Here is a 16879-nt window from a genome sequence, read left to right on the forward strand (position 1 = left end):
GATGGAACCTCAGAAAGAGGGGCTGTCTGAGTGGATCCTTCCTTAACGGTAACTCTCTCGGAAAGTACGTCAACAGCTGTAGTAGGTCCGGAAACCATTCCCTGGCCGGCCAAAAGGGGGCTATCAGAGTCATCCTGACGTTCTGATGACTTCTGAACTTTGTCAGAACTAGTCTTAGCATTTTGAAAGGCAGAAAGGCATAAAGATCCAGATTTGACCAGTCCAGAAGCATGGCATCCACTGTAAACGCCTACTCGTCTGGAACTGGGGAGCAATACAGTGGTAGACGAGCTGTCTTGTTCGTGGCGAAGAGATCCAACTGAGGACATCCCCAAATCCCCCAAAGCTTCTTGCATATTTGAGGATGTAGAGTCCACGCTGTGGAGAGGACTTGTCCTCTTCTGCTGAGAATGTCCGCCTTTACATTCTTCGAGCCTTGAATAAATCTTGTGCTCAAGACAACCTTGTTCTCTTTCGCCCAAATGAGTAGGTCTCTCGTTGCCTCGCACAGAGAGAACGAGTGTGTCCCCCCATTTTTTTATGTAAGAGAGAGCCGTGGTGTTGTCTGCTTGAACCAGCACTACTTTCCCTCTTACCTCTGTCTGGAAGTGCATTAGAGCCAAATGAACCGGCTTCAACTCTTTCAGATTTATGTGCCAGCCTCTCTGATGAATCTGCCAAAGTCCCGACACTTCCTTTCTCCCCAGAGTAGCTCCCCACCCTTTGTCCGATGCGTCTGACAAGAGCGTAAGGTTGGGGCTCAACTGGCTTAGAGACAAGCCTTCCTCTAGCCTTCCTTCTGATTTCCACCAAAGGAGGTCCTGCTTGATCTCTTCCGAGATGGGGAACACGAAGGAGTCTGGGAACTTCTTCCTTTGCCACTTCTGTTTCAAGTAAAATTGAAGTGGTCTCATGTTGAGCCTCCCCAGACTTACAAATTGTTCTATCGAGGCCAAGGTTCCTAAAAGGCTCATCCACTGATTCGCCGAACAAGTTTGTCTGACGAGAAATTCGTCTATCTTGTTCAGGCAAGAGTCGATCCTTTGACGAGACGGAAAAGCCTGAAAAAGAACTGAATTCAGTCTCACTCCTAAATAAACTATCTCCTGAGAAGGAGTGAGACACGACTTGTCCTTGATGACTAACAAACCTAGGCTGTCCGTCAGCCTTAAAGTCTTTTGTAAGTCCTCCACACACTTCTGTCTGGAACTTGCCCTGAGAAGCCAATCGTCCAGATACATGGAGATTCGTATCCCGTCCAGATGAAGCCACTTTGCTACTGACGACAGAACTCTGGTGAACACTTGTGGAGCTGTCGACAGGCCGAAACAGAGGGCCCTGAACTGATAAATGCGGCCCTGGAACACAAATCTCGGGAATCTTCTCGATTCCAAATGAATCGGAATATGAAAATAGGTGTCCTGAAGGTCTATGGAAACCATCCAATCTCCTGGATGAAGCGCTGCTAATACCGACTGGGTCGTTTCCATAGAAAACTTTGTCTTCAGGACAAAGACGTTCAGGGCACTGACGTCCAACACCGGTCTCCAACCCCCCGTGGCCTTCTTTACCAGGAAAAGGCGATTGTAAAATCCTGGTTCCTGAGGAGAGTCCACTAACTCTATGGCCCTCTTTGCCAGTAAGGCAAGAACTTCTTGATGGAGGGCGGCAAATTTCTCGGAGTTCTCCGAGTAAGCTGATAAATCCACAGGAAATTCTGTGAGAGGGGGGTGCTTGATGAACGGAATGGTGTATCCTTCCTTCAGGACCTGGACCGTCCAAGGATCCGCTCCGAGATGAAACCAGGTCTGCCAGAAAAGGTGTAATCTGGCTCCTACTGCTGTGTGGAGGACTACGGGCCTACTTCTTGATGGAAGAGGGAGTGGTTTTAGACGAGGCTCTACCTCTCCCACGAAACCTGGAGAAAGATCGAACGGGAGCTCTCCCTCGAAATGGTTTAGGAGCTTCCGTGGAGGGAGCACTCCGAGAAGCAGAAAGAACCGGAGCTATCTTCCTGGGCTTCTTCACTGACTGCGATAAAAGATCCTGGGTCGCTTTCTGTGTTAAAGATTGAGCGATCTCGCTCACAATCTCTTGCGGGAAAAGGTGCTTCTTGTCCAAAGGAGAGAAGAGCAAGGCAGACTTCTGGTTTGATGAGACCCCTTTCGACAAGAAGGAGCACCAAATCTGTCTCTTCTTCAACACTCCAGAGGCGAAAATGGCAGCGAGTTCCGAAGCTCCATCACAGATGCCTTTATCGATACAATCCAGTACAGAGGCAAAATCCTTCAACTGCTACTCCGAAAGTCCAAATGACTTGACTTTCCTGGCCAGCGAAGCAATGGCCCAATCTAGGAAGCTAACAACTTCAAACACACGGAAAACAATCTTGCAAAGATGATCCAGCTCACTTGCCAAAAAGAAAATCTTAGCAGTATTAAGGGCTGATCTACGAGAAGAATCCACGAGACTAGAAAAGTCTCCCTGAGCGGAGGCAGTCATACCCAGGGAAAAAACTTCTCCGGTGTCATACCAGACACGGCTCCTTGACGAAAGTCTCGAAGGGGGAAGACAGAAAACATTTTTCCCCTGTTCCCTCTACTCCAAAAGCCAAGCATTAACTTTCTTGATAGCCTTATTAGCCGAAATCGAGAGGACGAGACGCGTGAACAAGGACAAGGCGTCAGGCTTACTGTCCTTTTTCCACTGCGAACTAGGAGAAACTGGAACGGAAGGCACAAAAGAATCTCCAAAGTTGTCAATGAAGAATCGTAAAAGAAGCTTATACCCCGACAAATGCTTGTCTTTTTCTGTAAGTACTTCTTCTTCTTCTTCCAGATCCGAAGCTTCCTTCGACGAAACTGGAGAACATTCCATCTGAAGAGGAATCCTGTTCGGCGAAGTCACACCATAATGCGCCCGAGGCAGGTGCGAGAAAGCAGGAGAAGACGTCTGAGCCTGTACTGAGACGAATCCGAGCGGCTGAGCTGGCGGCTGCGTTGGCGGCTGAGCTGGGGCGGCTGAGCTGGCAGCTGAGGTGGCGCTCGAGCAAGAGCCTGAAGTGGCGCCATAGACGGAGTCAGGAAAGGAGTCTGACCAGGCGCCTGAAGCGGCGCCTGAAGAGGAGTCACATGGAGAGTCTGAGCCTGAAGAGGCGACTGAAGAGGAGCCTGCGAAGAGGACTGCACAGTAGTCTGCGGAAGATGTAAGGCGGTCGGGAGCGCATTCATCTGTTCAAACACCGAAGGTTGAGGATCCACCGACGTAGAAAGCGCGGGAGGAGTAGAAGGATGAGCCACAAACACGTCTGAAACCGCAGGAGTTATCGCTTGAGAAGGCTCTGGGGAAGGCTCCGAAGGAGTGTGCGTGTTCGGCTACTCCAATTCTATGAGAGAAGGGCGATAAATCGAAACCGCCGGAGAAAAGGCTTCAGGCTCCTCCCAAAAACTACAAGAAGGTTCGGCAGCCGCCACCTTCTTGGGAACCGCAGCAGGCGAAACATCGCGAGACCTTTTCAGCGGTCTAGAAGTCTTATGACGCCAACCTCTATAAGAGGAAACATCTGAGCTTGAGTCGCTTGACGAAAAACACTTCCTCGCAACACCTTTCCAATGGTGAGCGACAGCATCCTGGGATACGGCTACAGGATTGCTGAGGGGGGCGGATGCTTGGGAGCAGATCCCGCTCGCCTCCCTTCGGTTTTCGGCATGCCTCCTCCCAGGATCTGGGGAGTTTGACAGGGGCCTAGACCTAGGAGAACGAACGGGCCGAACAGCCACCTCCTCCACTACACTTGCACTAAGTAACTTATCACACTTAAGTACCACTTCTTGCACTGTCTCACCCATTTTCTGCATAGTGGTGAGGAAAGAGACAAATTTCGAGTCCATATCGGCTCGTAATACTGACACGGGATCAGGATCGGGAGATACAGAATCGAGGGCAGGAGACTTACATTCTTCACACGTATTCTCAAAAGAACATTCACTTCCCCTACAGCTACCACAAGTAGAATGAGGATCAAGTGAAGCTTTAAGAAGTCTAGTCTTACACCCACTACTACACACCCTATACTGAATAGAGCCGGTGTCAGACATCGTGAAAAAATCAAATTAATTCCTAAAAAGGACAACAATATCAAAACCAAAATAACTATAGCGCTAGCAAAAAGATCAGTAAACTCAAGGTACATCACCAAAAGGAGAAAACCAAGATGATCAAATCCAAATTCCAACCAGCAGAGGAACCGTGTTATCAGTTCCGACGGCAGGAAACTTCTGATTTATTGTTGGAATGGTTCCTAGTACCCAGTAAAGGGCGGGAGTAGAGGGATCACCTGTCAAACCATTAGCGCTACCGCGAATTTCAAATTCTGCCTTGACGTCAGGAGACGACAGCTAGATGTAACCACCGGGTAAGTTATATAAGTGAAAAAATATTTTATAAGTCATATAAAAATAATTTCTTGCTAATAACCACCTACTCACATTTTGAAGGTACATTTTAATTACACCTTAACTATAAAACCATATAAAACAACTATACTTACATTGAATTTAAGTTTTAAAAGTGCTGCATTTGTTTCTGAAGTGTATAGCGGGAGCCTCCATGAGCTGGTTAAACCTTCCATATGATCAGCATGAAGATGAGACAAGAAGAATAATCGCACCTGAAAGTAGCACTCAATTGACTGTAAATTACTAGAATACAGTGTAAAATATAAGCTATGGTAAAAACAACTGTAACATTCCAAGCAAATAGGATACAAAAATGTCTGAAGTCAGCCAGAAAAACCTTTGTGTTATGACATGATCTTTAAAATCTTTTAAGGTTTACCCCTGGGTGCTAAACTGACCTGAAATGTAGCTCACAACGTGACAAAACTTCGCCTAACCCTCGGCCCCTGACAAACCCTTGACAATGATGATAACCCACAGGCTCCTGTATAGATTTTGCTTGCACTGTCTAATTACAAATAATCACAACTGAAGATGTTCAGACTCTTGATTTGAAGAATATATTAAGTGAAAAACTTGAAAATTATGATAATTTTCATGATAAAATTATTTGGCTACTTACCTACTGTTGAAGTTAGCTTTATTTTCGTGCTGTTTGGTGCGATCGGCACTTGAAAAAAAGTCAAAATATGCTTGGCTAACTCGCTTGGGCTGTCTTTATACTCATCTGTTCCCTTCATATGGTGCTGGAATGTTTATGTTCTATCATATTTCTTTATGACCACCTGCTAAAATGTAGGGAGGTTGGGTGGGTTTCCACTTTAACATTGGTAATTATCCAAATAATTAATCTTATGAAAATTCTCATTATCTGGAATGAATCTCACCTACTGTTAAATTTAGCTGACTACACCATTGAATGAGGATTGTGGGTTAGTGCAGCCACAGAAACAGAGTTCAAAAAAGTGTACTCAAAGCTTTTAACAGGGAGAAAAAGCTTCTCAACATTCCTGCCTGATGTGTGACCCTTATTTGCAAGTATTGTCGCCAGACATTGAAACCACAACAGGGTGTAAGGTCCTCGTAGTGAGTCTTGTCAGAGAGTCCTTACAGGAGAAAAAGGACTATATCATAGATTACTGGTGACTGCTATGCCTCAGTCAAAAGTCCGTAATTGACAGCCCAAAACTAGATAACTACTACTTTCATACACGAAGGTGTACTCCTATGCACCAATATGTACCTTCTTGCTCCCAAAATTCAACAGCTGGCTTCCTAACAACTAACAATAAGATGGAAAGTCAAGGTTACTATCCTATTTGGGTTAGAAGAAAGAGTCCCTGCTGCAACGACAGGACTAAGGGCTTAACTTATAACTTTCCTGAGCTGCAGGACAACCTTCTTTAAAAGAAGGTTTTAAGGGGGCCGGCCGGAACGCCTATATATGGAGGTATAGGGCGAAAAATGCAAAGTCATGAAAAAATTCATGGAGCTTCATATGGCAATTGAGAATACGTATACGAAATATTTCGTCAAAATTCCTCTTACTTTCGTAGTTACAGGGTAATTAGTTAACGTAACTCAATAAGCCTAAAACATTGATCCATACAAGAAAATGCAATATTTCCTCTATTATCATAAATTTTTATAATTATTGTCAAAGAAATTGAGAGAAATGGCATCTGTAGACATTCCCCAAGTCGAGAGGAGACTTCAGGGGCTCAGCTACCAAGTCCAGTCATGAATTAGTGCGATCACAGACATCAAGTAGTCTACACGTTCCATTTCACCTCTTGACATTCACTTGCCTTTACGTATGTTTATGTATGTTTCGGCAAGAATTTCATCATGCCAATGAGGAAAAGACAAGGAAAACATCTCGCTAACATACAGACGAAGAAAAATCGCTCAAGTATTATTACAGAATATCATAATATATGCGTAGTTAGTGAAGAGAGAGGGAGGGTTGCTAGTAACGCCCCCGTCTTGCTTGACAGCACACGTCACACTGTGCCAAGGCTACGACGATCTTTGAGCAAAGAGATCTTCATTTTATGATAAATAACAAAGTTTTGGTTTTTTAAAAAACCCAAATGGAATCATGAAATTCATAATAATCATGATTTATTGAAATTGTCTTGTAAAAAAAAAGAGTACGCCTTCGAGTTTCACCTCTTGACATTCTCTTGCATTTACGTTTGTTTATCTTTGTTTTGGGCAAGAATTTCATCATGCCAAAGAGGAAAATACAAGGAAAACATCTCGCTAACATACAGAAGACGAAAATTCGCGTAATAAGCCGAGTTAGCGAGGGGAGAAAGAGAATTGCTTAAGAAGGAGTGCCCATCTTGCTCAAGCAGTGCCCCATGGCTGCGATATTATGAGCAAAGGGATCATCATTTATGATTAAATTATGATAAATAAAATAGTTTTGGTTTATTAATACACAAAAAAGAAATATACATTCATAATAATCATTATTTATTAACATTGTCTTTACAGAAATACAAAGGAAAACTTTGAACGCCCGTATCTCAAAACTATACTTATTGACCTTCAAAATCTATCTTCTCACTTAGTTTTAAAGCTATAACATTGAAATTTGGTATATACTCAGAAAGACATTATAGAACAATCAAATAGAGCCCTTTTTTCCAATTTTTGTTTCGTTTCGTTTTTTTATATCTTTTTTTCTCCTGATTATAGGGTTTATTTTTTTACCATATTGAAAAATTCATATCTTGCAAAGAAATTACTTTAGAAAAAAAAAACTCTCCATTCATTGGAGGTCTACATCAGGTCTATATATGGTAGTAATCCTAGGTCTTAATATTAAATATCAAGGGAGGAGATAGAATTTGAAAAATGGTTATTTCTGGGCTCAGCTCGTGTCGGCCTATGAAAGGATCCTTAATATCATTCTTTCTCTAGGTAAAATTAATCTAAAAATTACCAGAGAAAAACAAAATTAAGAAAATGTCAGTAAAACTGACTCCGCTCACTCTTAAAAAGAAGTGTCGGTATGGTAATAGGGGCGAGTGGGAATCACTACCACGAGACATTCACCAATTAGAAACTTCCAATCAGAATCCCCTTAAGAGAGAGCTGATACCAACGGGCGATGCAGCCGCTACTACTACTACTAGAGGACGCCACGGACAGCAGCGCCCCTAGCGGACATCCTTAATTATTAGCGCTAGCGTCAAGACGCATTATTTTTCTGTGCTTGTGCTAATTTCGGGAATTTATCCTATTCTTCACCATGGAACGCTCTGCAATTGCAACGGCTAAGTTAAGTAACTCATAAGTAATGTTTTACCACATTTTTATCTTCCGGGTACCAGTATTTTCCTTCTAATAGGTCATATACGGTTTCCCGGTTGTCTCGTGGTGGCGCCATGCTGCCTCGTTAAGAATTCCCGGTCCTCCATACTGGGACTTCTTATACTTATGGGCTTACTATGTTACGTTCATTGTCTTTTACATCGAGTTTTAGCTAGTTTAGCCCTCCTACCATCTCTCTTAGTTTGGTATTTAGGGCTATTATTATTATTCCTGCCCACCCGCATCCCGCTCTTGCTCTCATCGGCTATCGCTGGCTCCGAGTAGGCTTCTCTTGGTTTCTTGGAACAGTCTGCCTCCTCCTGGGCTTCTTTCTCTTTTACTAAAAGTGTCTTTTCCATCTTTTCGATGTATATATATTATTTATTTAGGGTGTTAGGCTAGCCTAGGTGCATGTTCCTTGTATTGGTACAAGCCTGGTTCACGTGGCCCTCCCACGGTTGTGTTGCTCGCGGCCTAGGCCACTTGCGGTCACGTGTTCCATCGCACCTTACCCTGCCCCTGCCCTCCCTTCCTGGTATAGGGAGGGGCTGGGGGACCCCTTGGTTGTCATGACAACCTCAGTCGCCTTCTCTCTCCCTCTCTTAAGTGGCCAGGGGTTCCTCCCAGCGGGGGTATAGGGCGACCACTCATGAGGTACCGGGTCTCCGAGCGGGTAGTCGGTGAGGCGGGGAGGAGTAGGCCATCCCCCCCCCCCTCTCTCTCTCCCGCCGTGTTACGCCGAGACCTTCCTCCCCCCTCCCCATCCCCAGTTGCTCAGCCACTTCCCTCGCTATAACGAAAGGAGCCTTCCGTCGCACCCGTCCGGGGCACCTTTGGTTATAGATTACTGGCTCCGCCAGCCAGGGCGGGCGGGTGGGGACTACTAGTGGTCGGTTGCTTGCCTACTATAATCCTTACATCTCTCCCCGCTACCGGAAGGGAGCTTGCTTCTTACCCCGTGCACTCTTCTAGTAGACGGGTGGGAAAGGTTTGTTATTATTGATTATTTTAAGGATATACCCTAATTTTACAATGAATTGTTTAATTTATTATTATATATATCTACCATCCCCGCCATTTTCCGTCGTGGTTTCCATTTACCACCACTCATGGTTGGTTTCTTTGTTTTTGTGTCCCCGCCATCAGCGGAGCTATAGCCTAGGACACCCAACCAACCTTGTTACCACACGTATTATGGCGGGGTCTCTGGTTTAATCTAACTTATCGCTCCGGCACCAGCGGAGCAACTGTTAGGCTGTAAGTGTTTCCTGATACTCATGTATCTTTCCACTTACAGGCTACCAACTGTCAGGTCCCAGCGTGCAACGCGACGTTGTACGACCCCTGCGGCCACGATGAGTGCAGGTCTCACGCCCTTGTGCCACGTCATTTAACGAGTGATCGTCTGGCACCCAGAAGCCTGCGCCATCTGCTACGACCTAGTCGGTCAGCTGGGAGATGGGGTAAGTCCATTATAGGCTTCCTTATCATTTTACTAACAACTCTTAGTCATAAGTTTGTTAACCCGTTCCGCCATTAGAAGCTCATCTCGCCTTTCTTTCAGGTACTGGTGTGAGGGAGGTCGCCCTCTCCACCCTGAAAGCGTGGGGGGTGGGCGGCTTCGGGAAGAACGCCGCCAAAGGCCAGCCGTACATCCTGGACAAGGAAGCTGGCCGTCAGATCTTCCCTGCGGGCAAGTCAACTGGGTATGTTGACCCCTTGTCCGCAGCCCCTCTGATAGCTCCATCCAGCAACGATCTCCAGCAATCCTTGGGGTCGTAGCTTCCCAGGAGTCGGTCCCGGACGTCGCTGCCCTGGACCTAAACATCGAGCCCATAGCGGTAGGGGCAGAGGATTTGTTGGTTGAGGTAGGTGGTCGGGCGCCCAAGGTCTTTCCTTGGGTGCTCCTGGATCTTCTCCTGTCCCTTCTTCAAGCGCTTCTTTCCAAGGCTTTGTGGGATCTGAGATCCCTACCCGCTCTCCCGCTCTCTCTGTACCCCCAAAGGTGAAGGGACAGAGAGAACCGAAGACTCTAGCTAAGACAACTTCTAGGAAGTCGTCTTCGGTCTTCTTCGGCTAGGAAGTCTTCGACTTCCTACGCCGACGCGGTGAAAGCCAAGCCGAGTTCTTCTCACTCGAAGAGCTCTAGAAGCAAGGCTTCTAAGGAGAAGGCTCGCGCTCCCGCCGAGCCAATGCCTTCTGCCTCCACCGCTTCCACTCCGGCAAACGCCGGTGGGAGGAGCAGGACCTAGCACCTTGATCCCACTGCTTTCTCAGCAGTGGTGATGCAACAGGTGGGCGAGTGGTTGGCTCGCAAGTCTCCGCCCTGGGGACGAGATTCGAGCAGATGTTCGTCACAATTGTCGAGCACTCTGTCTCAATCAGGCCAGTCCATACAAGATCTCTCTAACAGGGTTAGAGAGAATGAGGACCGAGTAGCTGGGCTCTCTCAGGTCCCTCTTCCAGTCTCCCCAGTGCCAAGCACTGGCATTCTCCAACTCCCGCCATACGACTCTCTGCCAGCTTTCTCCATGGAGAATCCATGGAGAGTAGCTGCCTACGCTCCTTTTAAGGATGGGATGATCTCTATCCCGGAGTGTGGAACTCGGAGGATTGAGGACTTCGAGTTTACCTCCGGGTCTGACGCAGCCTTTCATCGGTTATGCTAGGCTGACTGTAACGGCTCTTACTAGGGAAGACAAGATCTCTAGAGAGTCTGTTCTATACAGTAGGGATCATGCCCAGCGGGAATGGGTTCACTGCCTTGAGGACTGGGAGTGCACGAACACTAAGCTCCAGGCCTATAAGAGTCCTTTTACTATTTTCGCGACGGAAGAGGAGGCTTCTCTTCCGTTCGCCACGAAAATAGTAGAGAAGACCCTTCAGGCAGTCCTCAAGGATGAGCCATGCCACAGTTAAGGGAGGCGGAGTCTACTTCTCCGCTCTTCCCGGCTTTCGGAGAATTGTGGGAGAACTTGCCAGCTACGTTCACGCTTGGTAAGCTCAAACCGGGACTGCGCCATGGACCCAGTTCGGCGAGAAGCTGCCAAGGCTGCCTGATTCCCTAATTCAGGCAGAGTTTGACGCGCGAACCAGGTTTGGCAGGTCCCTCAATTCTCTTATAATAACAGAAATGGCTGCTCTCTCATATGCGACGGAACCGCTGTTTAAGATCTTGGCAAAATCTCAGTTTCAGACGGTCCTAACAGATGCTTTCGACTTCTTCCAAGCTAGGAGGAATTGCCGAAAGCACGTTCTGCAGGAGTGTACTATTAGGCACGAGCCTAATAGACTCTTGGCTTCTAGCATGTGGGGAGCGGATCTCTTCCCAGAGTCCGCTGTTAATGAAGTGCACCACGAGGCTGCTAGGCTCAACCAGAGCCTTAGAGCTAGGTGGGGTATTTCGTCAAAGAGGAAACAAGAATCCGTCCCCACTGCTGGTAAGAAACCAAAGAAGGCTGGTAAGAGGTTCCAGCCGTATCAGAAACACCAGCAACAGCAGCAATTTGTGCAGGCCGTCCCGGTTTACCCAACAGGGACAACCTGCTAGTTCGAAACAGAACCAGCCCATCCTCTGTTGTCTCCTCAATCACAGCCGTCGACTCCTACGCAATCTCGCCGGCCTTCAACCCTACATTTGAGGCTCAAGGCTACAAACAAACCGAGAGGTAGGGCGAGAGGTTACTTTCGCCAGCGTGGTGGCGCAGGAAGGGCGACAAGGAGCAGGCAGTTCAGAGGAGGGCGTGGTGGTCAACCCGCCCATCAACAATGAGGCTCCCCAGGTAGGAGGGAGGCTGTTCTCTTCTGCCACAGGTGGGGGTTCAGCAATTGGGCACAGAGCATAGTGTCCAAAGGATTGGGTTGGAGTTGGATCAAAGATCCGCCTCCAATCAAATCATTCCACCAAGTACCATCAGAGGAATTGACAGATTACGCGGAGGAACTCCTTCAGAAAGGAGCTATTGCGAGAGTCAAGCATCTAAAATTTCAAGGTCGCTTATTCAGCGTGCCAAAAAAAAAGAAAGGCTCAACAAAAAGAAGGGTAATCTTAGACTTGTCAAAGCTAAACTCTTTCATTCGTTGCGACAAAGTTTCAAGATGCTTACCCTCTCGCAAGTAAGGACCTTACTTCCGCGTGGAGCCGTCACATGCTCCATCGATCTTACAGACGCATACTATCATATCCCTATAGCAGGCACTTCCGCCATTCTAGGATTTCAGGCTAGGAAATCAGACATTCTCATTCAAAGTGATGCCCTTCGGTCTGAATGTAGCCCCCAGGGTATTCACGAAAATAGCAGAAGTGGTTGTACAGCAATTGAGAACTCGGGGAATCATGGTAGCAGCATACCTCGACGATTGGTTGATCTGGGCACCAACCGTCGAGGAATGTCTCGAAGCACCAAAAAGGTAGTTCACTTTCTGGAACATCTGGGGTTCCAGATAAACAAAACGAATCCAGACTTACCCGGAGTCTCGTTTTCAGTGGCTGGGAATCCATGGGATTTGTCTTCCCACAATCTGTCAATTCCAGTGGCCAAACGGAAGGAAATAGCAAAATCTGTCAGGCAATTTCTCAAATGCAAACGAACATCAAGGAGAAACCAGGAGAGAATCCTAGGGTCCCTTCAGTTTGCTTCGGTAACAGAGATCCTCCTGAAAGCAAGGCTAAAAGATTTAAATCGAATTTGCGATCGAGAGCAAACACCAAATCTCGAGACAAGTGTCAGTAATCCCACAGATCCTCCGCAATCAACTCCGTCCATGGTCAAAAGTAAAGAAACTTAGCCAAGAAGGTACCCTTCAATATCCCCTTCCAGTGTTAACCATTCACACGGATGCCTCCCTGTCCGGGTGGAGGGGGGGATACTCTCCAGTTCAAACAGGTTCAGGGGACTTGGTCAGTTCAATTTCGCCAGCTTCACATAAACGTTCTGGAAGCAATGGCAGTATTTGTTACCTTGAAGAGACTGCTTCCCCCGAAGAAGTCTCATCTAAGGCTAGTTTTGGACAGTGCAGTGGTAGTTCATTGCATCAACAAGAGGAGGGTCCAAATCCAAGCATGTGAATCATGTCATGATAGCCATCTTTGCCCTAGCAAACAAACACAAATGGCATCTGTCTGCCACTCACCTGGCAGGGGTAAGAAATGTGATAGCAGACGCTCTGTCCCGGTCAGTTCCTCTGGAATCAGAATGGTCTCTAGACGGCGGGTCATTCCAGTGGATAAGCTGAGAGTCCCAGGTCTCCAAGTGGATCTCTTCGCCTCACAAGCGAACCACAAGCTCCCTGCTATGTGGCCCCCAACCTGGACCCTCTGGCTTATGCCACGGACGCCCTGTCATTGGATTGGAATCAGTGGAGGAAAATTTTATGTTTTCCTCCAGTGAATCTTCTCTTGAAAGTCCTAAGCAAACTAAGGTCTTTCAAAGGGATAGTAGCTCTGATTGCACCGGACTGGCCCAAGAGCAACTGGTATCCTCTTCTTCTGGAATTGGGCCGGCCTCCGACCTCAACGGATCCCCAATCCCAAGCTATCACAATCAGTACAATGAGGACTGTGTTCGCTTCCTCAGGAATTCTCCAGACCCTAACTTTATGGACTTCATGAAGTTTGCGGCTAATAAAGATGCTAATATTGATCACAGAATATTCTCTTCCTAGAATCAGATAAGAGAGAGTCAACCATTAGACAATATGACTCAGCTGTTAAAAAATTAGCATCTTTCTTGAATGAATCGAACACTACAACCATGACAGTTAATCTAGCTATATCCTTTTTCAGATCCTTGTTTTGAAAAAGGTTTAGCAGCTAGCACTATTACCACTCATAAATCGGCTTGAAGAAGATCTTTCAAGTAGGTTTTCAGATAGATCTGACTGAATCTTATTTCAACGTCTATCCTAAAGCCTGTGCTAGACTTAGACCTTCTCAAAGGCCTACTGCAGTTTCATGGTTCTTAAATGATGTCCTCAAACTAGCTTCAGATACTGACAACTCGTCTTGTACATTCATAATGCTCCTGAGAAAGACATTATCTTATTAAGCCTAGCTCAGGAGCTAGAATTTCAGAACTGTCGGCTCTATCCAGGGATGCGGGTCATGTGGAATTCCTCCCATCAGGAGAAGTTCTACTTGCTCCGGATCGTAGCTTTTTAGCCAAAAATGAGGATCCTCTTGCAAGGTGGGCCCCTTGGAAAGTTATCCCACTTCCCCAGGATCCTTCTCTCTGCCCAGTATCAACTCTTAGAGCCTTCTATCTCGTACTTCATCAAGATCCTCAGGTGCTCTCTTCATGAGAGAAAAAGGTGGTACTTTGTCATAAAAGGTATTAGGCAACAAATCCTTTACTTCATTAAACAAGCCAATCCTGATTCATTCCCAAAAGCACATGATAGTCAGGGGAGTAGCCACCTCAATTAAATTACTTTCAAACAGGTATGAACTTTGAGGATCTTAAAAAGTATACTGGATGGAAATCCCCGACAGTCTTTAAACGTCATTATCTAAAGTCCTTGGAATCTTTTAAAATTTTCAGCAGTAGCAGCGGGAAACATTGTTTCCCCTGATACTGTATAGTAGTCGTATTATAGATCCAGGTCTCCTTTCTACCTACATCATCCAACATGCCTCACCCTATCGCCATGCTACTCGGATATCCTAGCCTTAGCCGCTGAATCATATAGTGGATTGTCCCCTTATTTTTTTGCTAGGGACATCCACACTTGTACTGATGGGTGTACTTCAGTGTACCTACCCTTATTTTTATGCTAGGGTAGGACACAATGTGTTTGTATATTTTGTAAATATTTTCAAGAAATAAAAATTTCCTTTTGTTTGTTTAATTTACACTGCATCATTGTAATTACTGTGATTACTGTTTTAAGTACTTTAAAATTACTAACGTTCTGTTATTTTACTGTTTAGTATAAGTTAGTTTAAGTACTTAGTTTGTATGCTGTAATTGATTTACTTATATTATATCCATCATTTTACAACTGCTTTTCATTTGTTCTTTTTTTCCCATCTTGTCTGTTTCTCTGGTACTCTTTCATAGGCCGACACGAGCTGAGCCCAGAAAAGGGATTTTGACGAAGGAAAAAATCTATTCTGGTGTGATTGGCTCGTGTCGCCCTATGAAACCCACCCTATATTGTTTTCCCCCCCCATGCAGGACAAGATGTTTTTAGATTAAGGATGTCCGCTAGGGGCGCTGCTGTCCGTGGCGTCCTCTAGTAGTAGTAGTAGCGGCTGCATCGCCCGGTTGGTATCAGCTCTCTCTTAAGGGGATTCTGATTGGAAGTTCTAATTGGTGAATGTCTCGTGGTAGTGAATTCCCACATCGCCCCCTATTTACCATAACCGACACTTCTTTTTTAAGAGTGAGCGAGTCAGTTTTACTGACATTTCTTAATTTTGTTTTTTCTCTGGTAATTTTAGATTAATTTTTACCTAGAAAGAATGATATTAAGGATCCTTTCATAGGGCGACACGAGCCAATCACCCAGAAATAAGATTTTTCCTTCGTCAAAATCCCTTTTTCGGGATAAATCGCCCTGGTGTCACAAAACCGAAGGTCAGAGGCGAAAATCATTTGAGGTTTGGAGATGTCCCAAGTCACCTTATTAAGTGGTATGAATATCAAAGTCCTGTCCTTAAAAAAGGGCATTAGCCGGCCGGCCCCCTTAAAGGAAATAAAGACATTTTTACAGTATGGAAGCCATGAGGATTATTTCAAAAAATACTAAAAGCTCAGGAATCAAATCTGTGTGCATAGACCTTAGCCATCTTGGACATAAGAATGTTTGGCCTTCTAACACCACAAATAAATTCTTAACATCTCCTCTTACAGGTTTCTGACTGTCCAGGTAAACCCTTAAAGGTTCTAACTGGACATAGGACAGCCATTATTTTGTTGCTACTAAGCAGTAAAATCAGGCACTGTCACAAATCTGGGAAGGGCTTACAAATCCAAGTCTAGCCTCTAAGCAAAGAAGGAAAAGAGAGAGGTTGCTACTAGAAAAAAGCCAAAGAACTACATATAGGTCTTGAAGCTCACTACTATAACCTCTTACTAAGTCTAATCTGAACATAAAGACAGCCACTTCTTCACTGTCTATGAAAGCAGTTAAATTAGACACTAACAGAACTGAGAAGGGCTTCCTTCTCTATATTTTCTCTCTCAGCAAAAAAAGAAAAGATGGGTTTCCACTAGAACAAAGCCCCAATACAAGAGAGGGGTTGAAGCTCACTGATACACTTGCCACAACAAGAGCTAAAAGAAAGGTGTCTTCAAAGTTCTTCAGTGATGTCTCATCAAAGGGCTTAACTTAGGTTATGTTAACATCTGAAATCTTACATCTAAATTTCATTGTAAAACATGATTGGAGATGAATTTCCCAGAACAAAAGATTGAAAACCTCTTCAAACTTTAAACTGTGTGCAATACTGCAGTCAGCATGATGCATGGTGTGAATCAGCTAATTATATATCTGACAGGTAAGTTGAATGTATAAAAATGATATTGTTATGATACAATAAAGTTTTATACATACTTACCACCTGGCAGATATATACAATTAATTGCCCACCCAACCTCCCCTCAGGAGACAGGTGGAAGAGAAAATCTGGTTCTAGAACGGTAATGGTTCCTATTCCTGCCACCCAGCGGCAGGGCGGTAGATCATCTGACCTACCTGCAGCGTGTGCCGCGAAATTCGAATTTCTGTCAGGGACGACGGAGTCTATAGCTAAGTATATATCTGACAGGTAAGTTGAATGTATAAAAATGTGTATGTAACATATGTAAGACCTAACCCAGTTCTAGGCAGCTTCAAAACGGGAAAAAGATGCAATGACAACCAAGAGTCAGCATACATTAAACAGTTTCCATTTCTCTTTGACTGTTCACCCATTTCCGTAAGTCTCTACATTCATGGTAATGCACCCTACCAAAATCAGTGTTAACTTATTTGTTTGAACAGGAGACAAAGTAGAAGTAAACTAAAGAGCACCAATTACCAGCTTCAACAAAAGGAAGCGAAAAAGGAACGGAAGCAACAAAGGAACAATGTGAGCTATGTATCACTTAAATACT

At 45.3% G+C, this 16879-nt stretch overlaps 1 protein-coding gene across 1 annotated transcript in view; it reads right to left on the minus strand.

Annotated features, from left to right (window-relative positions):
- LOC135201413 (5' exonuclease Apollo-like) overlaps nt 1-16879 on the minus strand; it is a gene marked incomplete in the record, with an annotated part of 159239 nt that overhangs the window by 141359 nt on the left and 1001 nt on the right. Inside the window, 1 exon segment of the mRNA XM_064230322.1 lies at nt 4550-4669. Within this exon segment, the coding sequence (XP_064086392.1) occupies nt 4550-4669 (120 nt within the window).

This window comes from Macrobrachium nipponense, chromosome 23, assembly GCF_015104395.2.
Source record: "Macrobrachium nipponense isolate FS-2020 chromosome 23, ASM1510439v2, whole genome shotgun sequence".
Taxonomy (NCBI): domain Eukaryota; kingdom Metazoa; phylum Arthropoda; class Malacostraca; order Decapoda; family Palaemonidae; genus Macrobrachium; species Macrobrachium nipponense.